Below are 25,963 nucleotides of genomic sequence, written 5' to 3' on the forward strand. Positions count from 1 at the left end.
CGTTTCCCTCATCGACTCAGACAACTATATCAGAAGAGTGACAGTAATTGAACTGCTATTTACCGGCAACTAGGTCCATCCCTCTAATACCTAATATGAATAAAATTCTCTTAAACCTTGTTGCTGCAATGGAGTGGACTTGTATTAAATGCAAATGAAGATGATAGCCGCCTATTTAGAGTTTACCCAAACGAAATTGCAAGGTTATTCACATTGGCTATTTTTGACGCAAAAAATAATGCTTTTTCACAAAAAGCAAAAATAGGCCTTTAAAATGAAAAAAAAAATAACATAGCCAACAACAAAGATTGACATTCAGAGGAAAAAACAACAACGTTAGGTACAAGAATGAAATGTTTTAATCATTTTTAGTGGTAAGAATCGCTCAGAACAAGTATGAGAAAATATTAACAATATATTACACATTTCTCAGTTTTGGAATCAAAATAAATTAAATACACATCGATTAATTTTTTTTTTTGTTTTCGGCAAATGAATAACACTTGTGTGTATGTGAAAAAACAAATGTGTGAAACAAAAGGAAAAATTCGGCAAAAACCAAAACAAGTGGAATTAATAGTAAATCACTGATTTGAAACGCTTAATTCGAGTGCATCAGAAAGAAAGAAAGAGAAAACCATAACGTCTCACATTCATACCAAAATCAGTTTCGCCGTCTAGAGGGGGCCCGCGCGTACTTTCGTTTTTTCGCTTTTTGGTTGCTTTGTTGGTTGTTTGTTTGCTTGCTTGCTTGCTTGCCTACAAAGCGTCTGTATTCTAGTACGTCGTTGATTGTTCGGGGGGAGGAGTTGACCGCGGGTGGTTTTTTATTTTTGTGTTGTTGAAAAAGTCGTTGGATAGTCGTTGTTCATTGGTTTTTGTCTTACGATGTACACGCTGTAGTAGTTATCCATCCTTATTCTTCTCTTGTTTGGTTGCTTTTTAGCTTTCTCTCTCTGTGTCTCTTTTACATCTGTTTGTTTGTCCATTGTTGGGTCATCTAATCGCAATCCGCAAACATGTGCTCGCGCTTTGGCAGCAACTTTATATTTCCTTTTTGTTTTTCTAATATATTGATTAGGATACTAGCATTTATCAATGACTATCTAACGGTAAAGTTGCGACAATATTTATACTAACAACCCTGTAGTAGTGACATTGGCATTCTTTTCTCTAGTGTAGACCTATCGGGAAATGCTCTCTTGCAATAGGAAAAAAGCAGTACTAGAATGGGCTGATTATTATTGAAGTTGCGACCGGCTGAACATTCGTGCGTGTGGCTGCGACAAAACTACCGTCTTCAATCAAAAGTAAACTTTTTTTCTCTATATAATAGCTCTTGCCCACCAGCGGTACAGCGGCGGAAGCAGTTCGCACTACTCTACTTACTACTGCGCTGCGATTACTATTGTTTGCTGTGCAACTGATTTTGCGCGGAAGTCGTCAGCTTGGATACAACCCGCGTTAGGGCCCGATTTTCGGCGCGTAGACGTTCGTTCTCTGTTTTGTATTTTTGTAGTAACTGCGTGTGGCAAATATCGGGGTTTTTTTACGGTTGCGCGGTTAACGTTGTTGCAGCGGATTAGCGTTAGAGGAGAGTTTGTTTTGTTACACGGTTTGTTGATTTTGGCCGAAAATTTGTTTTTTATGGTAAGTCGAGTGTTTGTCGAAAAGAGAAAAAGAGAGAATCATTGTGGAAATTGTACAAGATAATAGTTACTATTAATTAAGGTATTTCGCAGCAACGATGATTTTTTTACATGTACATGGAAATTCGAAATACGATGGAAGAAAATTTAAACAGGTAAGTTAAGGTTCTAGCACTTTTTTTTGTTGTTTTTGATTTCCGTACAAGTTGGCCGATTTTGAACTATAATCTATACCCACGTATCTAAAAATGCAACATTTCGTGCCAAATAAATTCATTAGACGATGACTATTTCCAGAAACATTTTTTAGATATGACAGGTATCATACAGTAACGAAACAGTTGAACTTGAACTGTTGCGGTTATTTACAAAACTAACAATACTTAACAGTCCATTTCCAACACTAAACCTTAACTTCCATTTTGAAATACAGACAGAACTTCGTTGGCATGGAGAAGTGTGTTAGTGTAGTTGTTGTTGATATTTTTTAGAATAAGAATGGAAGTCTGTCGCTACAACATTAGAAATGCAAGAAGAAGTAAAACAAGCGTATACCGAACGATGAGGGATGATGATTGTGTATTTTTGGTGTACGATCGATCGAGAGAGGTATGTGTTTTGTAGTAGGTATTTAGTAAAAGCAGTTCGCAACTCTGCCCTCTTCTTTGTATTCGAAAAGGCTTTCTAGTTGTTGTTATTGTTTTTAATGTTCAAAAACAATGTTTCAAAAAACAAATTTAAGCACAAGCATTGACACTAACAAAAAGATAAACCTAAGGATGAAACCGAGCAAAAACAACTAAAAAGCAAAATTCTGCAATTAAATCGATGGTGTTAAATGTGTTTATTGCGAGAACGAGTTGATGTCGTAAAAATGTTGCATTCCCGGAATTGTTTCTGTATTGTGGTCTGTTAGTTGTTTGATGGTTAATGAGTGATCATGTGATTTGCTTTGTGGATTTTAAACTTTTGTTTAAGGAAAATAGATATTTTTACAATTTTCTAGTTGTAATGAGTGTGAAAAATCGAGAATTAGGAGCCTGCTTATCCGACATTAGTCGAATATAATCTCTTGTAACATACTCGGTACGGTTCGAGAGCGAGAGTTTATTAGCTCATTGAGAACAGTTGAGATGAACCGATGATTGTTTGTGGTGTGAAACAAAGTGTGTTCGATCCGGACAGTAGAGAAAAGTGGATAGAAGAGGAAAGTGAAAAATAAACACATTTTCTAATGGCAGATCTCTTTAGAACGCAAGATTTATCTTGATTTACCTTGAGCTCTTCCTCCATTTCCGACATTTTTCGCTCCATCGCTCGTCTTTCCCGCTTTTCCAGCTCTGACAGCGAGTTGTTCTTGGTAGTCTACAAGAAAAATCGTACGTCAATAATCGATGTCATGAAATTTTTATTACTTAAGGTTTAGCAATTGTCTTTAATAACTTTTGTTTTTAGTTTTCTATGATGTAGAATTTAGTTTTTCAAGCTTCTTTTGGAATTTTCCACAAGCCCAGAATTTTTTCCTCAAACAGCATATAGAATTACCGAGACAATTTGTAGTCATGACTGTTTGCAATAGGCCGTATGAATAAAACAGTTTACTTTACTTTCTCCACAAGGTTTACACAGGAAAAGCAAAGCAAACTGTTTTATTCATACAGGGCAATATCCAAGAGAATCGGAAAATTTCCATTGGCGTTTTGTGGGACAACTTGGCCATCCTCGATACATTTTGCCTTTATAAGTCCATGATAAAAGTTTTGGAAGGCTCTGGTCTAAACTGTACAATAAGTTTGAAAAATAATTGACATTTTTCATTATTTTCTCTTCGACCAACATTTTAATTTTAGTGATATCGGGTTTTCTTGTATTCCGCACTTCATTTTTTGCATATCATCTTGGAATAAGGAAACCGCTTATTATCTGTCCTTGAATGTCAGTGTTTTCGCCCTTTCTTATGTATTTACTATTTTTCAAAACCGATCTCGCTCCTAGAGCCTCACATCGTCCAGGCACCCCGCTCGCTTTACGTTTCGTTCCAACCAGATTTGAAGTAAATGACGTTTTCAGTGTATCCGTCGTCTAGCTTTAGCGACCTTCTGAATACTGCATACTGCCATAGGGATGTGTAAGTTCGTGGTCCATCCGTCTCAATACTCCATTATCCTGCACACCGCCTAAGATGGTTCTTAGCATCTGCTATTCAAAATCTGCGAGTGCTCGTCGGTGCTCTTAGACTATAGAGGACGATTGGCCTAATCACTACCTTAAACTCGTCTCCTTCGGTTATCATAGTACAGCCTAAGCGGACCCTGTCGCGCTCAATTGCGTTCGACAGGGTATAATTCGCTTGAGACACATGTATCTTTAACCCACTACGCCTCTCTGCTTCATGTTTTAGTCTGGTCGTCATCGTCATCAGCTTAGAGCTGGGTGGCTCGTGTTATTTCAAGCAGTCGTCTACATTCAACTCGAGCTTGGGTCACTCGTTGCCAATTTCCCTGGCGTCTCAGAAGTTGCAAATCACTTTTAACCTGGTCCATCCAGCCATCTTGCACGATGAGCCCCCTGTTCTTGGTGCCGGTTGGTTGGTTGTTCAACCGTTTTCGTCGCACTGTCGTCCGGCATCCTTACGACGTGTCCGGTCCACCGTAGGCTACCGACTTTTGCCAGATGTACGATGGGAATCTCTCCAAGCAGTGCCTGTAGCTGGCCATCGCCACCCTTCGCTTCCGCAGCACCTTCGAACACGGCAAGAGCGCGCATATCCTTCGTGAAGAGTGTCACAACTAGAGTCTATAAATCATTAACGGTCTAATAAGGGGTTTGTAGATTGTCAGCTTTGTACGACAATGTATGCTTCTTAATCGTACCGTTATGCGATGGGCAAAGCAGGACTGATTACCCGCTTAAATAAATCGCTGGATCTCCTTACTAATGCTGTTGTCAGCGATCCCAGTAACTCAACTACCACGTCTAGTTCGTCGCTGTTAACGGTTACCGTCGATGGGATGCGCGCGTTTGACTTCTTTGAGCCTCTTCCTTTCATGTGTTTGGTCTATTCTCCTAGACACCGCTTTCAGTCTGGCATAGATCCTTCGCCGTGGCAAAGTTCCTGACTATGGTATCCTAGTCCTCTGCGAAGCCTAAAAGTTGGCTAACTTTCGTAAAAATCGTGCCACTCATTTCGAATACTCGCTAGTTGGATCACACACTCAAGTGCGATGTTGAACAGCATGCAGGACAAACCATTTTCGTTATGTCAACAGCGACAGTATCCGCGAGATAATCGCGACGCTTGATTACGTTCCTCGAGCCAGTACCACATTTTGAACTCCGAGCTGGTATTTCTAAAAGTCTCATGACATATGCACAATAACAAAAAAGACCTCGAGCGCCAAATTCTTTGTTTATTGAGCATGCATCCTATGGCAAAAATCGTTTAATATCTTCATCATTCCTGTCCTCTGTTGCATGATTAATGAAGTGGTATAAAACTTCCGCATCGTCTCCATGGTTTCTAGTTTTTCGTTTTTTGATATAAATGGATCTGAATTCAAAAGCAGTGATCTCTCTTGTGTGATTTAAACGCCTTTTTCGTACAACTTTGTGATTTGCCCCTAATAATTCTTCTAGAGATAAATCAAACATTGCGATAGCATTAGTACTAGGTGTTGGCCATCTTATGCACAGTCAAAAGCATGTAGTACCATGTAATACTTGTATAACGGAAGGTGGTTTTGCTGCCTTGTTTTTTTGTAATGATGCTTGATATTTGGGAATATTAATTAGATTACCGCTAGGAATTGCTTTTGGAATTGTTGCCAATTTTGAAATAACATTTTCGCCATTCCTGGCGAGAGAAGCACTTGTAAAGGAATCGTTAGAAAGGCAACGCGCAGTGTTGCCCGTATTGAAATTGGTATTATTATTATGTCTACGTGGTATCTGAATGGCCCCTTAGCTACAATTTTTTTAATCATTTCTTTTTGTAGGACCGTTATAAATTAGCATCAAACTTCAACCCATACAAGATTTATGCTAGAATAAATTATTTATGCTAGTAAAACTAAACTTACTGCGGTAGTGAACCTGTCGAGTGCGGCTTTCAAACTAATTACTTCCTCATCCTTTTTCCTTAACGTGCCTTTAAGTTTATCGTTATCAGCTCTTTATGAAAATAAATAAATAATCAAATGTTTATTTAACAATTCATCAAAACCAAAAAACAGATACATCTTACTTGGCCTGTTCATAGAGAGCTTTGTAATCGATGTAATCACCGCCATTCTCCTTGGACTCTGCATCCTTCTGATCCGCTAGCTCCGAAGCGGTCGAACCAACCCGTGATCGACCTCGTTCGGTTCCGGACTGTTGAAAAGATAAAAAAATATATATTAGTATATTATCAGTATATTCCGTTCTTATCGATTCAATAAAACTAAAAGCAATGGTCGAATGCTATTCAACAGCTAACGCTTACTTCGTATCCCTCACTCTGGACAGAATTTGAACTGTACGACCGAGACATCGCCCCGGAGGTAACGTTGGAGGAAGCCATGGAGGCTCGGCTCCGGCTGCGACTGCGCCTTTCATGGTCCCGCAGCGACTGACTGCGTCCCACGTGAACACCGCCGCTGCTGCTGTGCGATGATGGACTAACATACGCGGAAGGTGAATAACTGTTTAGACTACCATTCGATCCCGAGAGTCCATTGGAGGAAAGGTGACTGGCTCGCTTCAGTCCGTAGCTGCTGAGTCCGCTGGAAGCGGTATGCCCATTGTCGTATGACGAAGTCGAATAGGGACTGATATAACGATCTTTATACGAGGAGCTGTACGAGCTGCCATTTCCATAGCGATCCTTATCTTTGTAGGGAGATTTGTAGCCTATGCTCGTATTACTGCCATAGGATTCTCGTCTGGACGGAATATTAGAATAGTCGAAATAGTGACTGCCATTGCTAAGATTCAACCGAGCCGAAGGGCTCGAAGTTGAGGCTGGACTGTACGAGCTGTAAGCACTTGTAGATGAACTGTAGGGATTACTGACGGGAGTGTAAGCTCTGCCATAATTGGAGCTAAGCGGACTAGTGATTGCGCTGTTTAGCGGAGTGCGCGTTAGCGATGAAGCACGCCGGGTAACGATCGGTTGTACGTTGCGAGACCTCGAACGAAATGACATTTTCCTTCTCTCCTTTGAATAGCTCTAGAATGTGTCACGTTTCTTTCAACTCACAATGAGCTCATGCCTCCTTAAACAAAGACAAACCCAGCTATAAGTTGCACCTACTTGTGTTTTGCGCGTCGGGTCAAACGTCAAAAAGTATTGTCCTTTTCTTCCGCCACGCAGTGCTACTCTCCGCCACTCGACTCAATGATTTATTTTTGAACAATCATCTGTGCAATATCACCTTTACCTACACAGTTTTCATCCGAATGAATTCGAAAACCTGAGCAACAAGAAAAATTACCGCTGTCATGTTGTTTCGCCGAAAAAAATGGGCGAACGTGAAATAAACTGCGACTATTTTTAGCACCTAATGTCTGGCTATTAATAGTGTAAATCATCTGAAATAAACCGCACTCGGCAGATGCGTGATCCCTGCCTAATGGATGGACGCAAATTTATCGGAACGTGCTACGATCGAATTGCGAGAAACACCTTTACGCCGCACCGCACCACGTCGGACGGCACGCATTATGAAGCGTGAAGAGGAAAAGTTGGAAAAGTTAAACGAAACCATAGGAAAACAATCTAGCCAGCTTCAACAGAACGGTATATGGTAGATTATCGGATTTCGAAATACAACAATGTCCTTGACCGGCGCGCGAACGGGTTCTATTTTGTTAGTTTTTTTATTTAATAGCTTAGGGGATAATACCTACAGTGTATCAAATAGTAGCTACTTTTGGCACCATGTAAGCTTCAGCTTACTGTGTCTCAGACAGCAATTAACAGCTTGGCTTATCAACTTACCAAGAGAAAGTTATTTGGTGTTCAAACGTAAATACTATTTGTTTGTACTACACAGTAGAAATGCAAGTGCAAGAAGAGAAAAAAGTTATAATGGTCTTTAGCTACCAATATATATTTATTATTTTAACAGATACGAATTTCATCGCCGATTTTGAGGTTTCATTGATTTCTTTTTTGAGTAAAAAAAATTTTTCCAAGTTATCTTAAAGCTCAAGTAAAAGGTAAAGTGATTTGAATAAATAAAACGAATTGATTTATTTTCTTTTATGTCCCCTAGACCCCTTCCTAAAAATAGTAAATTGGTTCAACAAAAGATTCACCTCTACTTGTGTGTATGTTTTAACTCATGCTAATTAGAATTCAGAATAGAATTTGGGATCAGAATTGATTCAATCAAGGATGTAGAATCAAGGCGGTTAGTCAGCTAAACAGCAAACAAAAGTGAATTACGCTTATTGAGGGTTGTCGAAAGATTGTTTAATAGTCCTATCAGTAACAAGTAATTTTTTCCAAGGAGTAACAAGATTTTTGATTTTGCAAAGAAGAACGTTGTTATACAAACTTAATAAGCGTTGCTTTAATGACTCTCCCTTACCTAATTTTCCGTTCTTTCCCCTTCACGTCTTATCTTTCCCTGGAGATGGTCTCAACATCTTTGCTCATTACTTTCTTATAGCGTTCCCTCCGTTAATTGTAGACTCCCGTTATAAGACAAATTAATTTATGCCAGACTTCATTGTAAAGTTCAAGACAACAAAACAGTAGTGTAGACTTGTAGGGTCTAGTCTTTTGAGGATTTGGCATTCGTCGAAGAAGGCCTACGTTATCATCTCGCCGTTGGCTGTTACTCTTCGATCAAAGCTCTGCCAGTCGTAATCCGGCACAGATAACGTTGCTAGAAACACATCCGTACAAGCTACACATTTTATTCTACTGCGTAGAACGCCTTCCCTTCATGTGCAAATTTCAGACTAAAATTAAATCCACATTCAAGTTGAAGTCCATTTTTCAAGTCCGAGCCATAGCTCTGCCCCAAGCCTAGGGATTAAGCTTAGCCTAAGACATACCCGATACTACGTCCACGTCAAGGAATTTAAAATCCTTTTCCAGGTCAAAATGTAGATCCAAATCCATGCCGAAGTTCAGATCTAAAGTCCAAATCCTGTCGCAAAAACTTGCCTAACGTAATACTACGTCAGTCAAACAATGGTGTCTAGATCACAATTCTTCTGGTTTATTTTCGATTCGGGACCAGCGGCACGACATTCCCCTTCCCTACTGGATTATGATGCTTTTAAAAATAATCTTTTTTGCCCATTTTGACTTATGGATCTTCTATCAAAAATTTATAACTTTTAAACCGCTGAATTTCAGTGGTTTTGAAATCAAATAAAAGATTTTAATTAATTAATTCTTTAAATACTAGCAACAACATTAAAAATATATGGATTTTTATGTTTTCATAACTTGAGATTTATATTTTTTCCGGAAAGCTAATTTTTTCTCATGACATATCAAGTCTATTGTATTAATTTTAGGGAATAAATATATTAATTAATTATTTTTATTTTTGTGCATAATGCTAAAGGCGCAAAAAAAATTCCTTTTTTTTCACTCGATGTGGTTCACCAATATCTGCGAATTTTATAACCTGGGAGAAAATTTGGCTATAGTACGCTCCCATTATAGCTTGGTTCAATCCGCAGAACCCCGCGGAGCTTGAGTAAAGTGGAACGTTATACAAACCTAATGAGCGTTGCTTCAATGACCATTCCTTATTTAATTTTCCGCTCCTCCCTTTTCACGTCTATCTTCACCCTGAAGATACTATCAACACCTTTGTTTCATTTACTTTCTTCAACTTTTAACAGTTCCCTTCGTTTTACAATGCGTTTTAGACTACCGTTATGTAAAAAATATCAGGTTGCATGTGTTCGATGCAATCAAGTATCAAGCGAACCTCCCGCGATCAGGTACGCTAAATGTACTGGTTGGTGACATAAATTTCAAGATATCTGATATTTTTTCTTACGACCAGTCATGTAGCATGTTACTACTACACACACATCAAGAAAAAAATGTCATGAAAGCGATGACATTTTTGTTCTCTGTGTCGCTTATACTTCGGCGCGGTACAGGCGCTCCTCTGCGCTATTCTAGCGACATGCATTTTCTTGAATATATAAAGCGATAATTTTTTTTTCTATGACGGAACCACAACCAACAGGCTTCATATTTTTTTAGCAAGTAGAGTAATGAAATAGTTCTTTCTTTTTTAATTGTATAACGGTAGAGTTTTACAAATAACATAGGATTATTTTTGTGCACCGAACTGTCAACGTTAACCGTGCTACCTTGATTGAATAAAACAGGGAAAGTATTTATTTGCGATGAAACTTCAAACCCATCGCACCCCTTGATTTAAATGCTATTAGGGTATGCCTAGCAGCCAAATTGACTACGTTTTTTCGTGTTTCGAAGAAGAATATGTCGACTAATCGTTTCAATTTCCGTAATTCATAAAATGAAAATAACTCGCAACGCATTGTTGTTATTCTGCAGCCGGGAAAACTTGCATAACCTACAGAAATTTTGCAGAATAACATAGATCATGCTGTCCTACACAAATACATGCGCGCTAGCTTCGTAAACATCATGGTGATTTTTAGTTCGGACGATGAAAAATTTTTATGGACAGATTTTAAAACGCTACGACGAATTTAAGATATAAATTCAGTTGCGTAATTTCAATCAAATGTTTTATTAAACGCTTTTTAGTGAATTCAAAGGGCACGGATCGGAAGGTATGTAGTGAGTCAAATCAGCAGCAGAGCTTTTGGAGTATTCATTGAGGGGGCATAGTACTTTTTCAATTTAAAAAAATCGAAATTTTTTTTATTGATTATTTCGAAAGATTAACATTTTGACCATATGTGTTTCAAGTCATTTCGATGAATTCCAAAAATTGACAAAGTTACAGCTATTTGTACCGCGCATGTCTGGAGCGATTACACAGCGAATAAAAACTTCAACGTCGTTTTTCTCGAAACCAGGTTTTGAAAGTCGGTACCATAAATATCTCAAGAACGGCTGAAGCAATTCTCATGATTCTTTTTTTGTTTCAAAGCTAACAAAATTATCTAATGTTTGACCCATCCTTTTTTTGATATTACAATTTTTGTATTTTTTAGAAATGTTCAAAGTCAATTTTTTCGGCTAAAAACCTTACTTTTATGTTTGAATGTCCGCCATTTTGTTATGTGTTCGAATTTTAAAAAAAGGATGGGTCAAACACGGGATAATTTAATATTCTTTCATGTCGTTTTGAATTTTTTCAATTCGGATAAGCCCCCCAGCGCCAATCCATGGTACCGCAAATCATGTTTTTTTCGAATGATCATGTTCAAGGAGCCGTAGGGGAGAGAGGAAGAGGTTCATATATGCAAACAAAACTACAAATATTAGTATAAAGTGCAATGTTTAGCAAGCAATAAACCCGAATCGATTCGCTTTTCGCGTTATCGAGATAAAAATATTTGAAATAAGGCAAAAAATATGGTGTAAAAAGTACTATGCCCCCTTAAATCCACCTAAGAAATGATGAAAATAAGAGTGGCTTTCCTTACTACGACGGGAATTAGAAATAAACCCTACTTGAATTTTCTGCATGAAAAATAAGAAGAAGAAACGAAAAACAATCAATCCAGTAGTGACAAAGTTTTGGCTGTCAAACCCAGTTCATTTCCAATTGAAGTCCAACTTTCAAGTACATTTTTAAATCCAAATTCGAGTTTAATTTAAAGTTCAATTTAAGCTAATTTCATGTCCAATTACAAATCCGGTTTCAAGGCCAGTTCAAAGTGACTTTAGCATGGGTTTATTCCCAGGCCCCTCCTCATCCTTCCTTCTGCATTCTGCATTTACTAACAATGAAAGCCTCTTACCAGGGCAAGTTATAAGAGTGGTACTTGCTTGAGGTGCGAATGAAGCCTCTTATTCAAGGGCAAATTATAGCTTGTTCCGCTTTCTGGTTCTAGGAACGAGATTGGTGATGCATAAGTAGTAAGGAACACATACATACACACATACACACCCTCACTCCGTGCTGAACTCTGCTTTACCGACCATGAAGCTTTTAGCCGGAGCTGGTTATAAGAATGATACTTGCTCAAGGTGCGGATGAAGCCTCTTGTCCAAGGACAAATTATAACTAGTCTCCGCACTACCTGGCTCTAGAGCTAGATTGGTTGAAAAGTAGTAAGAAGCGTAGAAAGAAAAAGTGGTGAAAACACACCGACACTTTAAGTACGGATAATAAGCAGTTCGCCCACTCTATAGCGATACTGCAATAACAACGAAGTGCGGAACAACACCTGAATAAGATCACAATAGATCAAAATGCTGGTCGTAGTGATAATATCCACAAACACAAAAAAAAGTTCAAATTTAAAGAAAGTTTGCAACTCAAATTAATCTGAATTCAAGTTCAGCTTTGTTGAAAGTCCAATTCTATGTCTAATTTCATGTCAAATAAGTGCTGTTTGAAGACCAATTTCAGATTCAGTTGAAGTCCGATTTCCAAAAATGCGTGGTTACTGGTCAATTTTCAAAGCAATGCATCAGTAGAAGTTGCACAATAACAAGGGCATGCTACTGCCAAGTAAATAAATCGATGACCCAATCAATAATTCACACCTCGTTTTTGTTTTTACTGGCTGAAGCTGTTGCAATTACAACTGTTATTCGTATGCAAAACCCCACATATCCATGTTTGAAGTAAAAACAAAAATGTCGCAGAAAAACGTCGTGACATTTTATATGACCAGTCTCCGTACACAAGAGAATGTTTGCTCATTGTCAGGTAGGCATTCTAGTTTATAGTTTATTTCGGCGCTCACAAGACACACAATCTTGTTTCATAAGCTATAACTGTAAGCTGGTAGATGTAAAGAAAAAATTTAACCGCTTAGGTTCCTTAGGGCTTAGGTCATGATAGCACAATTTCGAATGCAGAGTATAATTTTTCATTTCATCTACCCAAAGCTTTTTTTTTGGTTAATATTTATTTCTTACTCGACGTTTTTTCAACTTTCCTGCGCAATATTCCAGCAGTGTAAACATTTTTAAACTTTTTCCAAATTAGGCCATTGCAAATAATTTTTAAAGTTTTTGTCACCCCCCCCCCCCTCTTTGAAATTGGCATGAAAAATCGTGGAGCAAAAAAATAATCTGTCAGATATGTCAAATTTTTTTTATAAAATCAATTTTCTGTGGGCTCTACAGCCTAAAAAACTCGAAAAATGAGTATTAACGCTTCTAACACGGAAGAGCAATAGAAATTTCGAAAAACGGAATTTTCGAGAATCGGCAAAAAAAATTCATTCGATTTTGTCTTTCTTTTCGTATTTTTTTGCATGGAAAAAATAGCGTATATATATAAAATGCAGGAATAGATTCAGTTTTCACTTCACGTTTAAACTTGAAGTAAAAATGCTTAAAACGCAGTTTTTTTTTGCTTGCCACCCCTCCCCCCCTACAGTTGGCCAACACCGGAAGGACAAAAACTTTTGTAAATATTTGTAATGGCCTTATATCATCCCTGAGTTTTCGTGAAATGATGTCAGAAAATCCTTACAAATGCCCAAAAAATCTATCAAGTCTAAGATCAAGTCGAACAAATAATACTCTCGCTGGGTAAATGTGTGAAGAATGACAGAACTGGAAAAATATAACATAATTTGATATTGGTTAAACTAAATCAAAGTGTAATAAGAAGGTATAATGCTCTACCCCTGATTGGAAACTGTGAGTTCGAGACTCACCTTCGCTTAATCAGTATTTTTAGTCTAATAACAACATTTTTCAGCTTTCTAATTTTTCGTATTTCATATTGAGCATTTACTTTTCTAGAAGAAAAGTAAAAGAGCTTGACCGCGTGTCGATAAACAAAGAACAATTTACTGTATGGTATTGTGTTACGAAAAATGATCTATAAGTAAATAATGCGAGTAAGATGTACATTTTGATAGGATAGCATCAATTGATTATGAAATCTGCGTTTCACTAGACCACTGTTCAAGCGTTTAATGATAGGTAAATTAAATTAATAATTGAGATTGAGAATATACTATGGTAGCATATAAAATAATTTGTATCTATGTAAATTCCAAAACACAAGAAAACGTAGTAGATCACAATACTGGTTCTTTGTATTGGACCCATCCGATTCGGATTTTTTAAAATTGGTGTTTTCCTATGATCTGCTATTATTCCTTCTGTCAATCACTAACAACACATTTCAAAACAAACGTGTAAACACATCTCTTTCAAAAGCTACTCAAACTAAGTGTTTTCCACATCTGAACCGTTCGAAACACGAGGAGGAGGAGGAGTACACACTTGAGCATATTATTATCAACGTAATAGAGTGCTTCTGACAAACGGGAAATGGATTGGAAAACATATCAACGCTCGCTCGTGAATAAAATGGCTGCCGCTCGTTTGCTGTTTTGCCATGATCAAAGCAAAATAGCGGCTCTTGAAAAATATGAAGAATTAACTTAATGTTTCATAAATTTTGGAAGCCAAACCACACTATCAAATCGACAACCGCTCATTTTTTGCCGTCGGTATGGACTTTCATAGTAGCAGCGTCCAAAATAACACGCTGCGTCAGCAGCACTCGTCGTCGTGGTTTTCAGGAAAATCTATTTTGAATAATGGTTCAATGTTCGTCTGTTTCGCCGCTAGAAAATCCCTCTTGTTTGCAGATTTTCGAGAAAAAAGAAATCTCTACCGTTGTTAGCCGGTCACTATTTACGTATCAAAGAGCGATGGTCTAACCTCGATTATAATTCGGCGTTAAACATGTGGTCGTCACGCCGGCCGTCCCCTATCCAGCTCGAAAGAGCTGATCGACCCGTAAGGAAATAATAACAGTTAAATATTCACGATTTATGGGGATGGGAAATTTTCGCGGAACGCGGCCTGCATGTGATCTCTTCGGTCTATCTGAATGCCACACTATTATCGATCGAGATAGTTATTCTCCGGACTAGGGGATTGATTTCGGTGGAGGATTGTTAAGTTGATATTAATATTCCAACAATACCTCACCGTTGAGATGATGTGAAAGTTCCGCTCACAAGACGGAACGGTGCTATCATCGTTTAAAAATATCCCACACGAATGGTAGTATTTATGTTCACAAAATCACTACTCCACCTTTGAAAGGCTTGCGATATTTCCAACAATAAAATCGTGGAATTCATGAAAAGCAGCTCAATAATTATCACCGTGTAAGACACATTGATCAATAAACATAGCTCGTTCTAATCGAATGACCATAAATCAACCAGCGCAAATCGGCAGGTATGCATTCAATTCTACGATTTAGCCTATAAAGGGCATCTCGGCGGAACATGAAGGCTGCCTTGTTGTGCGGTTAAAACTACCCATATTAGGTTACTAAGGAAAAGCAATATCTCATAAAAACACACAAATTGCACTTGTCGTCGGAGAGTAGCAATCAGCGCGGGTAATTCTATGGGAACAACAAAAAAATAACACCATACACACAACTGGCTAATCCAAACTTGGAAGTCTAATTTCAAATGTCACTATCTATGCACTGCACTGAACGGCCGCCTATAACCTCCTTAACGAGTGCGCAGGCACAGGTATGAACAGCTAATGATGCACGAGTAAATTGATGACTGAAATGCACTTTGCGGTTTGTTGCGTTTCGGCTTTAAGAACGAGAATTTTCGCGATCCTTCCTCTATTCCGTACGTAGAAAGACTGTAGTTAGTGACAGTGCCTGTGCGGTTTCTACTACTCTTTAGGGTGCTGGCTGAGCGGAAATCTCTCCACACACCTAAGCCGCGCAGTGGCACGTATTTAAAGGTGATTCAGCAGGGAAGAGTTGGCTGACGTTTGAATACACGATGGGAGGGTAACTAAACAGGAAAAACACAAAAACAGAGAGCGAACGCGGATAAGGAGCAACCAGCGCGGGCGCATCTCGTACGTTTTTCCAAAGCAGTAGGGGTATTTTCCTGCGTGATGATCAAGTCATCGATCGCACACTGCGTGGAAACTTTTCTCGGAGCGGCTATAATCTGGTGATTGAGCGGAGAAGGAAACTGACTCTCTCCGGAGAAGCTTAATGGAGATTTCACGAAAATGTTTGGTTTATACGTTTAATGTTTACCGAATCAAAAGGCAAATTTATTGAATCGAAAAATCGATTTTTCATTTTTGCATTTTGGTTATTTCAAAACTATGGTACAAAGTGAGCCAAAGGCTTCTAGGATTTCATGGTATTCTGTGCGCATTATCAGAACGATCTCTTAATGAAAATGCAAACAAAATTTCTCATAAATTCCAATAAAAAAGTCGGAAAAACTATGTTTTACTTAATGGAAAATTTTGAAAATTGTTTTGTCAATTCATAATACAATTTAGCAATGATAGCGATACAGCGTTTCTAGCGTTGTCGTTTCTGAGTTAACGCTGAAAAATTTGATTTTCCTAAATATTGTTTAAACTTGTTTCAAAAATTTCTATGTTAATAATCTTATTGTCTATATCAGTATATCAGTCGGGTAGAATTTTTATTACGAAATGAATAATGCAGTAAAATCAATTTACTTTGAAAACTTCAACTTTGATTAATGCATAAACATCAAGCAATACCGTAATGGGTGATAAATTCTCGCGAAACTTTTCAAAAGCACCTAAGTAACAATGAGAGACTCTCTTTAGTGTCCTGAATAATGCGGCGACAAAAATGCATTTTAACCAAAGTTTACTTCACGAATAGCTAGTTTGTGACGCCAGTAACCAATTGATGCAAAACTGATGTATTAAAATGCCTTTGCATCACCGTGATAATCGAAAGAGAAGAGACCCGAAGAGAATCTCTCATTGTTACTTAGGTCCCTTTGAAAAGTTTGGCGAGAATTGATCATGTGTAAGCACATTTTTGCTTCCCAGGCCTAAGACGGCAACCATAATCTAGTAATCTAACACAAAAATTTGCGAATAATTACGCATCTACTCTTTCGAAACCTCTACAGATTAGTATTAACCTATCGCTTCGTCATGAAACATTACCTGTATGTTGGAACAGATCCTATATCTTTCCTGTATTCAAAAAGGGCAACAAAAACAATATTGTCAATTATCACGGGATTACGTCGCTTTGCATTGGTTCGAAATTATTTGAGATCCTTATCTCGTGGCTCGTTACATAGAAGTGTTGCACCATCTCAACTAATCAGCGTGGTTTCTTTCCTGGTCGGTCGATTAGCACAAATCTGGTGGAGTTCAGTTCATTTTGTCTACAACACGTGAAAGGTGGAGCACAAATCGACACGGTGTATATCGACATCAAAGCTGCGTTTGATCGTGTTGATCATACCATGCTGCTAACCAAAATAAAGCATCACGGTTCCTCTGCTGCTTTTGTCCGGTGGTTGATCCTTCCTTGAAAACCGCTGTCTTTCTGTGAAACTGAGGAGCACTGAGTATTGCGACTTACGGAGTACCTAAGGCGTTCCTCAGGGCAGAAATGTCGGACCCTTGATATTTTCGCTGTATTACAACGATGTTTGCATGTTACTTCCTCCAGGATACAGAATCGTGTACGCTGATGACCTCAAAATCTACGTTGCGATTCGCTCAGTTGCTGATTGTATTAAATTACAAAAGTTGATTGATTTGTTTTATGTTTTTTTATGGTGTACTGAGTCCTCTTCCCCTTCTAAGAGGGGGGGCTTCCATACAAATGAAATACAAATTTCTTCATAAACCTAGAACTAATCAAGCAAATGGAACCAAATTTGGCATATGGGGTTTTCAGAAGGCAAGAATTTTTTCTACGGTGAATTGAGACCCCTCCCTTTTTTAGGAGGGAGGGCTCCCATACAAATAATATACAAATTTCTTCATAATTCGAGAACTAGTCAATCAAAAGGAACCAAATTTGGCATGTGGGGGGTTTTGGAGGTGAGAATTTTTTCTATGGTGTACTGAGACCTCTTCCCCTTCTAAGAGGGGGGGCTTCCATACAGATGAAATACAAATTTCTTCATAACTCTAGAACTAATCTAGCAAATGGAACCAAATTTGGCATGTGGGGGTTTATGGAGGCATGAATTTATTTTATGATGGTTTGAGACCCCTCACCCCTGTGGTAGGAGGATAAGGACTGTCATACAAATAAAACAGAAATTTTTGCGTGTGTGCCATATTTTCTGCTATGTAACAAGCGGTAAGCAGTGAAAGTAAACTAGTAAAACCCTCTCAGAGCAAAAGACAGTGAATCGACGCCGCTAACTTACGTGCCTGTTGCCATTCATGTCAAAAGAGAAGGACATTCGAATGGCACGTCATATTTGCGATGCACGTGCTTTGGCTTTAATGTTATTTGTAACCAATGGCCCTTTTAAAGGCCACAAGGAAGTAAAAGTAAGATTATTGAAACATGCCAAGCTACGCATAATCATATTTAATACAATAACTTTGTGGGCTGGTCATTCATTACTATTTCAACCTTTATGATGCACACATGTGATTTTTAAAAGATATCTTCTATGTCGCAATGGCTGCAGGCGTTGTACTTATGAACACTCGTCCACATATTTTCAAAGCCACCATTGCATTCAATGAAGAATTGAATCTGAATATAATCCTACGTCACCCATTCGTACAACCCTTAGGGCTGTATATCTTGTAGTTTTTAACTCTGTGTTTTATTTGTTTGATTTTAATGTTAGCTGTGGAACGTTCAAGTGTCGTCCTAGATCATTTAAATTTGTTTTTTTTTCAGTATTTTGTATCATGTAGACCATGTTGTTTAGCTATTTGTTTCCGTTTGTTCCGTTCACAAGCCTGCCAAAGCACTTCTAAATACACTCAAGTCGCTTTTTACGCGAAGGATACGTTCCGCGTAAATCAAATTCCGTAAAATAACCGCGTGAATTCCGAAATTCGCGTAAAAATAGTCGCGTAAAAAACAAACAGCGTAAAAAACGCGTAAAAAGCGACTTCAGTGTATATAAAACACAAAAGTAAACGTATGTATGTCCCGCCATAACTCTAAAGCGCCTGAACGGTTCTTCATCAAACTTGGCATACAGACTCCTTGATATAAGGAAATCAGCACAGTGATTTTGACAAAAAGAGAGAATCTCTAATAATAAAAGTGAAGGGGTCCAAATCTACTAGGGGCTGCGGGTAAGACTTTGAAAAGAGGAGGTTACCATTACAAGCGGAGATCAAAACAGAGGAAAAGGGCTTTGTTTCTCTTTCGTTCTGTGGAGTTTTGGTGAGATAATGGAACGAAGTGGCTGTAGAACAAAAGGGGGAGGGTGGAGCTAACAAGAAGAGAAAGAACGACCAAATGAGGAAAGAAAGTTTTGTTTCTTGCATTATGGGAATTTCCAAAACGAACAGATAAGTGCAACTGGTTGGAAGACAAATAGGGGTAGAGGTGAGGGCCCTCTTTTGCAGGTCCAAATCTAAATATATGAAAGTGAATGTGTAAAGCAGGTGAGCTCCCATGCACCATTTGTTAGTTGACTTCAACACCGCACATGATACCATCGACCGAAAAGAGCTATGGGAAATCATGGACGATAACAGCTTCCCCAGGAACTGTTGAACTATGATTCAATCTACGATGGATGGCACACAGTGCTATGTTCAGATTTGGACTGGATTGTCGAGTTTCAACATAGCGCTACAAGGTGTTGTTAACCTAGCGGATACCAACACGCGAGGCACAATCTTTAACAAATGAACGTGAAGCAGAAAAGCTTGGATTAAAGTTAAATACATTTAATACAAAGCACATGCTGGCAGGCGGAACCGCCGCTTGGGCAATAATGTAACGATCGACGGCGATGAGTTTGAAATAGTCGATGAATTCTACCTTGGCTCACTGTAAACGGCGAACAATTATATCAGCCGTGAAATTCGGAGGCGTATTATCAGTGGAAGTCGTGCTTACTATGGGCTTCATAAGCAATTGCGGTCGAACTGACTAACCCCCCGTACAAAGTACACCTTCTACAAGACGCTTATTAGACCAGTTGTTCCTTACAGGCATGAAATGATAATGCTCGAGGGGGACCTGCGAGTGCTCGGAGTTTTCGAAAGACGAGTGTTAAGAACGATCTTCGGTGGCGTACAGGAGAAACGAGTATGGAGGCGGGGGATGAACCATGAACTCGCACAGCTCTTTGGTGAACCCAGTATCCAAAAGGTGGCTAAAGCTGGACGGATACGATGGGCAGGCATGTCGCAACGCCTGACCACAATCCTGTAAAGATGGTGTTTGCCTCAAATCCGGTAAGAACAAGACGACTAGGAGCGCAACGAATAAGATGGTTAGACCAGGTGGAGCGAAATCTGGCGGATAGTACTCGGTGTTCGAGGAATTGGAGAGCGGTAGCCCACTACCAAGTTAACTGGAGAAACTTTGTTCATAAGCCTTTCTCTTAGGACGGCAAACCGCTTAAGTAAGTAAGTAATTCTCAACAGGCTTTGTCTTAAGACAGCAAGCCACCTAAGTAAAGTAAGCAAGCAAGTAAGTAACTTAGTAAGAGAAACAAAGGCTTTTTGCTTTATTTTGAATTCCCACTTAGTGGTTTCCCTTTTCAGACTTCACACTCCTATTGTTCAGTCTGCAAGAGAAAGGCCATTTACTTATATAAACCTCCCCCCACCATATACGCCAAGTTTGATGGAAAGGTCCAGGTGTTCCGGAGTTACGGCGGAACATATGAATAGATCGGGAACTCTGCTCCCCCTGTTGGTCAGCTCTCCCCTTTTGTCAGGCAGCCACTCATGCATCTGTTTTGTCTCCAAAAATCCTTATAATCTATTATTCTTTTATTCTTAATTAATTTGATCTCCCTCCTTATTGGTTATCCCTCTTATTTTAGACACCTACCCTTATCACCCAGTTACTTGTGCAACTGCTCTCGGTCTCTTGGCCCAAATGCAAGAAAAACGCAACCCATTTTACTTATTTTTGGACCTGGTCCCTCACCACCCCTCGTAAGAGAGCGCCCGCTTTTTGTCCACTCTCCAGTGCTGATTCCCTTATGCCAAGGAATATGCCCAGTAGAGAAACTTGACCGGTTTTACCATGCCGTTTTCTAATACCGAATTGAGTCTGCGAGTAGTTTGCAACTTTTACAGGCGACGAACATTTTTATTCCGTTGAACTACCAAACATCGTTTTAATTCTTACGCTACCTATTAGCACATCATCAAAAACAATATGGTCCAACATTACTTCCTTGAGGGACTTCTAATTAACATAGTAATGAAAATTGCATCCAAGTTGTAGCCTATATTAAATTCTGTTTAGAATCTGAGAGTGTGTTCGTCCATACAGTAGAGTTATAACTCTCAAGAAGTCGATTGAGGTTATAAAACAAAATCCTCTCCGTAACGGAACATAAACAATCAACCTAAACTGGATTAGTTCTCCTTGAAGACAATCTTGAAACCAAATATAATAATCCCCGGGCAGCGGCCGTCGAATAGAAATTAATCGACGGGATTAATAATACACTCTCTGTTTATCGTTCTTTAAGCTGATTCGTGAGTTTCGGCTCCCTCCGGCAGCGACAACTGGGACATCGAACAGCAATGCTTGGAACATCGAAAACAGCGGCAAAACACGCGTAAATAATCTCTCGGCTTTCAGGAAAATAATCTGCAGCACGTCTATAAAGGTCGAACCGATCAGTGACGACTTGATTTAGCGCAAATTCTTGAGCCATTTCATCTGAACGTTTATAAAACCTTTCCGCTGTTTTTTTTTCTTCGTGATCGAGATTTACGACACTACACGGCGACAGGAAAAACAAACAAACCGTTTCCGGATACTGACGTAGACGCAAGCCAGCAGGAAAAATCGAGGTGAAAATTACATTTTCACACGCTCAACAGGAGCATAACGGCGCAATGAACGATTATGGTGAAAATAACCTTGCTTTCCATTCTCGGGGGTCTACTCAATACAGCGCGACCACAAGTTGCGCTCCGGTGGGAACGTGTGTGATCTAAATATAACCGCACTTTGCTGATGCAAAGAACGAAAATCGCCTCATTCAAATTAGGAGTTAAACCGAACAGAACACCGGCCCGGCGTCGGCCGTTGGTTGCAGCACAGCACAGCACAGCAGAGTGCCACTTTTGTTTTTCTAAACGAGATGCAAAGATCTTGCCATTATTGATTCGAACAGAAAGGATGCATGGCCTCACCAGTAGTAGTTTTGCGCTGCACATCAATTTTCGAAATTATTTTAATTAATTAAATAAACAGCAAAAACAACAGTAACAGAGCATTAACAACGACAGTCACGCTAGGGCAAACGATCAATTAGCATGATTTCTTTCCCATTTCTGTTTTTTACAATTAATTTTTCACATTGGTTGTTTTTAAATTTAGAGAAATTAATTCAGACAGGTTGGGTTTTCACACCACACCGATCATGATGTCACACCGTCAGCCAGAATTGTTCTTTGTGGCTGTTTACCCACGCTGCTACGGCATATCAACGCCACGAGACAGTTTGACTACGACGTCGGTTTCGGCGGAACAGAATAATAATTACAGTAAGCTGAAGAAAAATTGAAAGAAAAAAAAATCGTCTGCTCTCTCACGCGATCAAGTTTTTCCCCGACTGACGTCTGAGATGGTGATGACACTCGGTCGGTCGGTCGGTGTTGGTTTGCCGAGAGAGAGAAAAAATAGTTTCTGTAGGGTATATCTGTATCTTAGAAAAAGCTGGATCGGATGTCTCATTTTTCTCGGAGTTTATCCGGATGGTGCCGTTTGCCGGGCGAAAGGTTTTTAAATGATTTAGCAGCGGGAAGTGTGTCACGGTCGAATTTCGACACTGTTCAACTAGCGAGGAAATGGTCCGCAGCAGGAGGATTAACCGCGGGAACGAAAAACAAGCTCATTAAGGGGGAGGCTTTTATTGGCCCGAATGCATAAACACTTGGCAAATTTTGACCTTTACGCACTAAGTGTACTGTGGCGGTGGCAGTAGTTGGTGTATGACAGACACACCTTCAGCAGGAATCGGCTTATTACACCTCATCATGTATGTTTATTAGCATGCAAATTGTCACTCCCCCATTAAAAAAAATCCGATGGAGACGCTTGGTATCGCAAGCAAAAGAATCACTATAGTAACTAATGATATAGACTGTCAAGGATTGCCCATGGATGCATTCCATGATTGACGGGAAACATGGAGATTGCATAATGAACGAACCAAAGCTTGTTTTGAGGTCTGTATGTCTGTTAAGAGAGAGGAAGAAATGTTCGTTTGACACCCGATACAACCGAAAGACTGATGCAGTGCCAGTTATGTCACTAATATTCCAAGATGAGGGAACGTTGTTAGCATTAATCATGGTAAATGATGTGATTGCAAGTATTATGGAAATAATTTCCAGATTTTTGAAAAAAAAAGAAGAATTTTGTTCAAACATGTGTGTAATGTATATTCCATAAACATGTAATGTACTCGGTTTCTATGTCAAGAGTGTTTAGGATTAAATAAATCGTTTTTCTGGAAACACCTTCCGTCATAAAATGAACACACGTAAACTGTTTCCCTTTGGGTTCATGCTCTTTGTTAAAAACCAAGGGATTCGAGAGTATCCCCGAGATGCCAGTGTAGCTCGTATCAGTCACGTCAGGTATTCCGACCATAGAAAGCCATAGATAGCATAGATAACCATAAACAACTGACCTCGATCGACTGTATCTTATGCTGCTTTGAAGTCAATAAAAATGTTATGCGTGGACACATTGGTATATCCGGCATTTCTGCAAGATCTGTCGGATAGTAAAAATTTGGTCCGCACTGGCTCGACCCGGCATGAACCCGTTGCCAGCGTTTTACGACCGTGTTTATAAAACTCCGCTTGTAGGCGGTCCTTACCGGCGGTTTTGTTGGTCCTCAACAGTCAGATTTCTCGTAGGTACTGGTACGGTATGGTGCGGGCATTTCTAGATTAACTTCCGCTCCGCCTTCTGCAATTTCACCATTGAGGTGTTCATCGACGAACTGCTTCCATCTATCGACCACGTCGCATTCGCTTGTGATCAGATTCCGTCCCTCGTCGCGACTGGACGACTGTGACGTATCTCGTATACAATCGACAGTTTTAGCACACATATATTCCCCCAGCTTGGGTAAAGAGGAACGATACACAACTTTCTAAACGTTGCTTCAATGACCCTCCCTTGCAAAGATGCTAAATTTACGGGTTTAGGAATTTTCTACGAACTTACGAATCAAGTGCTTGTATCCACGGAGTTTTGTAAACTTCATGGAAATTTTGACAGTTTCCGTCATGATTTTCTGTATTGCAACAGAACTTTAAAATCTTTTATTGTAAACCAAAATAGAGTGTTTATTTGCATTGAGTCTTAGAACGGGATAATTAAAAATTATTGAACATTCGAGCTTTTAGAAAATAGAACAACAAGGTGATGAAAACATACCTAAGGAACAGAACTAACGAAAATGCGATAAAGAAATAACAAAAAAAAATGATACAAAATTGACGAAGAGACGACGAAAATAACAAGAAAATACCATGAGAAGACACCAAAATAGCGGCGAAAAGAACGAAAACATGACAAAAAAAGCGTTCAAAAGCCGACAAAACATGCTAAGAAAAAGACGAAAAGATGTCGAATACACGACAGAAAAACTACAACAGAACGACTAAAAGACAATAACATTTTTGTTGTCTTGACAACAAGCAGAACGACAAAAAATGGCGAAAAAGTGACGAAAAACCTACAAAAAATGACGAAATGACAAAATGATGACAAAAGATGATTAAAAAACGAAAAAATAACAATAGAAAGAGGCTAAAACAGTAACGAAAAAGATGGCAAAAATGACAAAAAGTAGCCATAAAAGCGTCAAACAATACCAAACACAGAGGTTAAAAAAATGACGACCAGACGACAAAAATACTACGAAAATATGGCAAAAATACTATGAAAATATGGCAAAAAGACTATGAAAACACAGCAAAACTACAACAGAGATGACAAAAAGACGGTGAAATGGCAAGATGATGAAAAGACTACAATGACAGACAGAAAGACGGCATATACTCGGCGAAAAAACAGCAAAGGGATGACAAATAGGCGTAAAGACGATGAAAAAACAACAAATGATGACAAAAGACACGGAAAAGCAGCGACAAAAACAGCGTCAAGAAAAACCAACAAAGACTATGAATGAAAACAAAAAGACGCCATCAAGGGTAGCAAAAGACGAGAGAAAATGACTACAAGACGCTGAAAAGGGGTAAAAACACGATGTAAAACCAGTCTGTCAGAAAGCCAGATGTTAAAAAGAATGGAAAACGAATAACAGTTGTTAAAAAACAACAAAAACTAACGAGAAACCGACCGTTAAAGGCAACAGAGGCATGTACACGTAACAAAACAAGACGAAAAATTCAAGACAAAAGACGAAAAAACTAAACGACGAAAAATCAACGAAGAAACATGGAAAAACAAAGACGAAAGGTAAATGATGATTGATCAAGAACAAGAAAGTCGAGCGTAAGCATCCTCTCGCATAAGGTGGGTCAAATCTCAGTGAACTAATTTGATTCAAAAAAGTGTTAATTTCCTTCCAATACAATCAAAAACAGTTCCTATAAAACATTTGTGATAAAGAGTGATCACAGGTCTTGGTGGAATGAAACGGAGTCAATCCCTGAAAAAAGAAATTCTAGTCTATTTATATAAGAGGCTTATGTCTGTACCGAAAACCAGGTCTCTGACAGGACGTCATAAGAGGATTATCGATAACTAAAAACAGGCCCCTGACAAGACGGCATGCTTTCGTAGCAATAGGTTGTATTCTCATTCACCTCACTGGTCGACTGCTGGACTGCTCGACTGCTCAACTGGTTGACTAGACTGCTCGACTGGACTGGTCGATTAGACTGCTCGATTTGATTACTCGACTGAACTGTTCGATTCGACTGCTCGACTCAACTGCTTGATTGGACCGATCGACTTGACTGCTTGACTAAACATCTTGATTTAGCTGCTCGAGTGGACTACTCGACTTAACTACTCGATTCGACTGCTTGACACATTTGCTTGACTTACTACTCGACCCGACTGCTCGACTTAACTGCACGGTTGATCTACTCGACGGGACTGCTCAATTCGACTGCTCGACTGGACTGCTTGACTGGACAGCATGATTCATCTGCTCGACTGGACTGCTCGACTCAACTGTTCGATTCGACG

At 39.1% G+C, this 25,963-nt stretch overlaps 1 protein-coding gene across 4 annotated transcripts in view; it reads right to left on the reverse strand.

The window, feature by feature from the left end:
* LOC128738815 (protein phosphatase 1 regulatory subunit 12C) overlaps window positions 1-25,963 on the reverse strand; it is a 129,367-nt gene that overhangs the window by 3,105 nt on the left and 100,299 nt on the right. For 3 of the 4 annotated variants that reach the window (XM_053834222.1, XM_053834221.1, XM_053834220.1), the window contains exons 14-17: window positions 5,893-6,020; window positions 5,729-5,819; window positions 2,925-3,014; window positions 660-1,522 (exon numbers count right to left, since the gene is read on the reverse strand). In XM_053834222.1, coding sequence (XP_053690197.1) covers window positions 1,406-1,522; window positions 2,925-3,014; window positions 5,729-5,819; window positions 5,893-6,020 — 426 coding nt within the window. In that variant the 3' untranslated portion in view covers window positions 660-1,405. The remainder of the gene's footprint in view (window positions 1-659; window positions 1,523-2,924; window positions 3,015-5,728; window positions 5,820-5,892; window positions 6,021-25,963) is intronic. The other variant, XM_053834223.1, reaches the window with a different exon arrangement.

The sequence above is a fragment of the Sabethes cyaneus genome, chromosome 2, assembly GCF_943734655.1.
Source record: "Sabethes cyaneus chromosome 2, idSabCyanKW18_F2, whole genome shotgun sequence".
NCBI lineage: Eukaryota > Metazoa > Arthropoda > Insecta > Diptera > Culicidae > Sabethes > Sabethes cyaneus.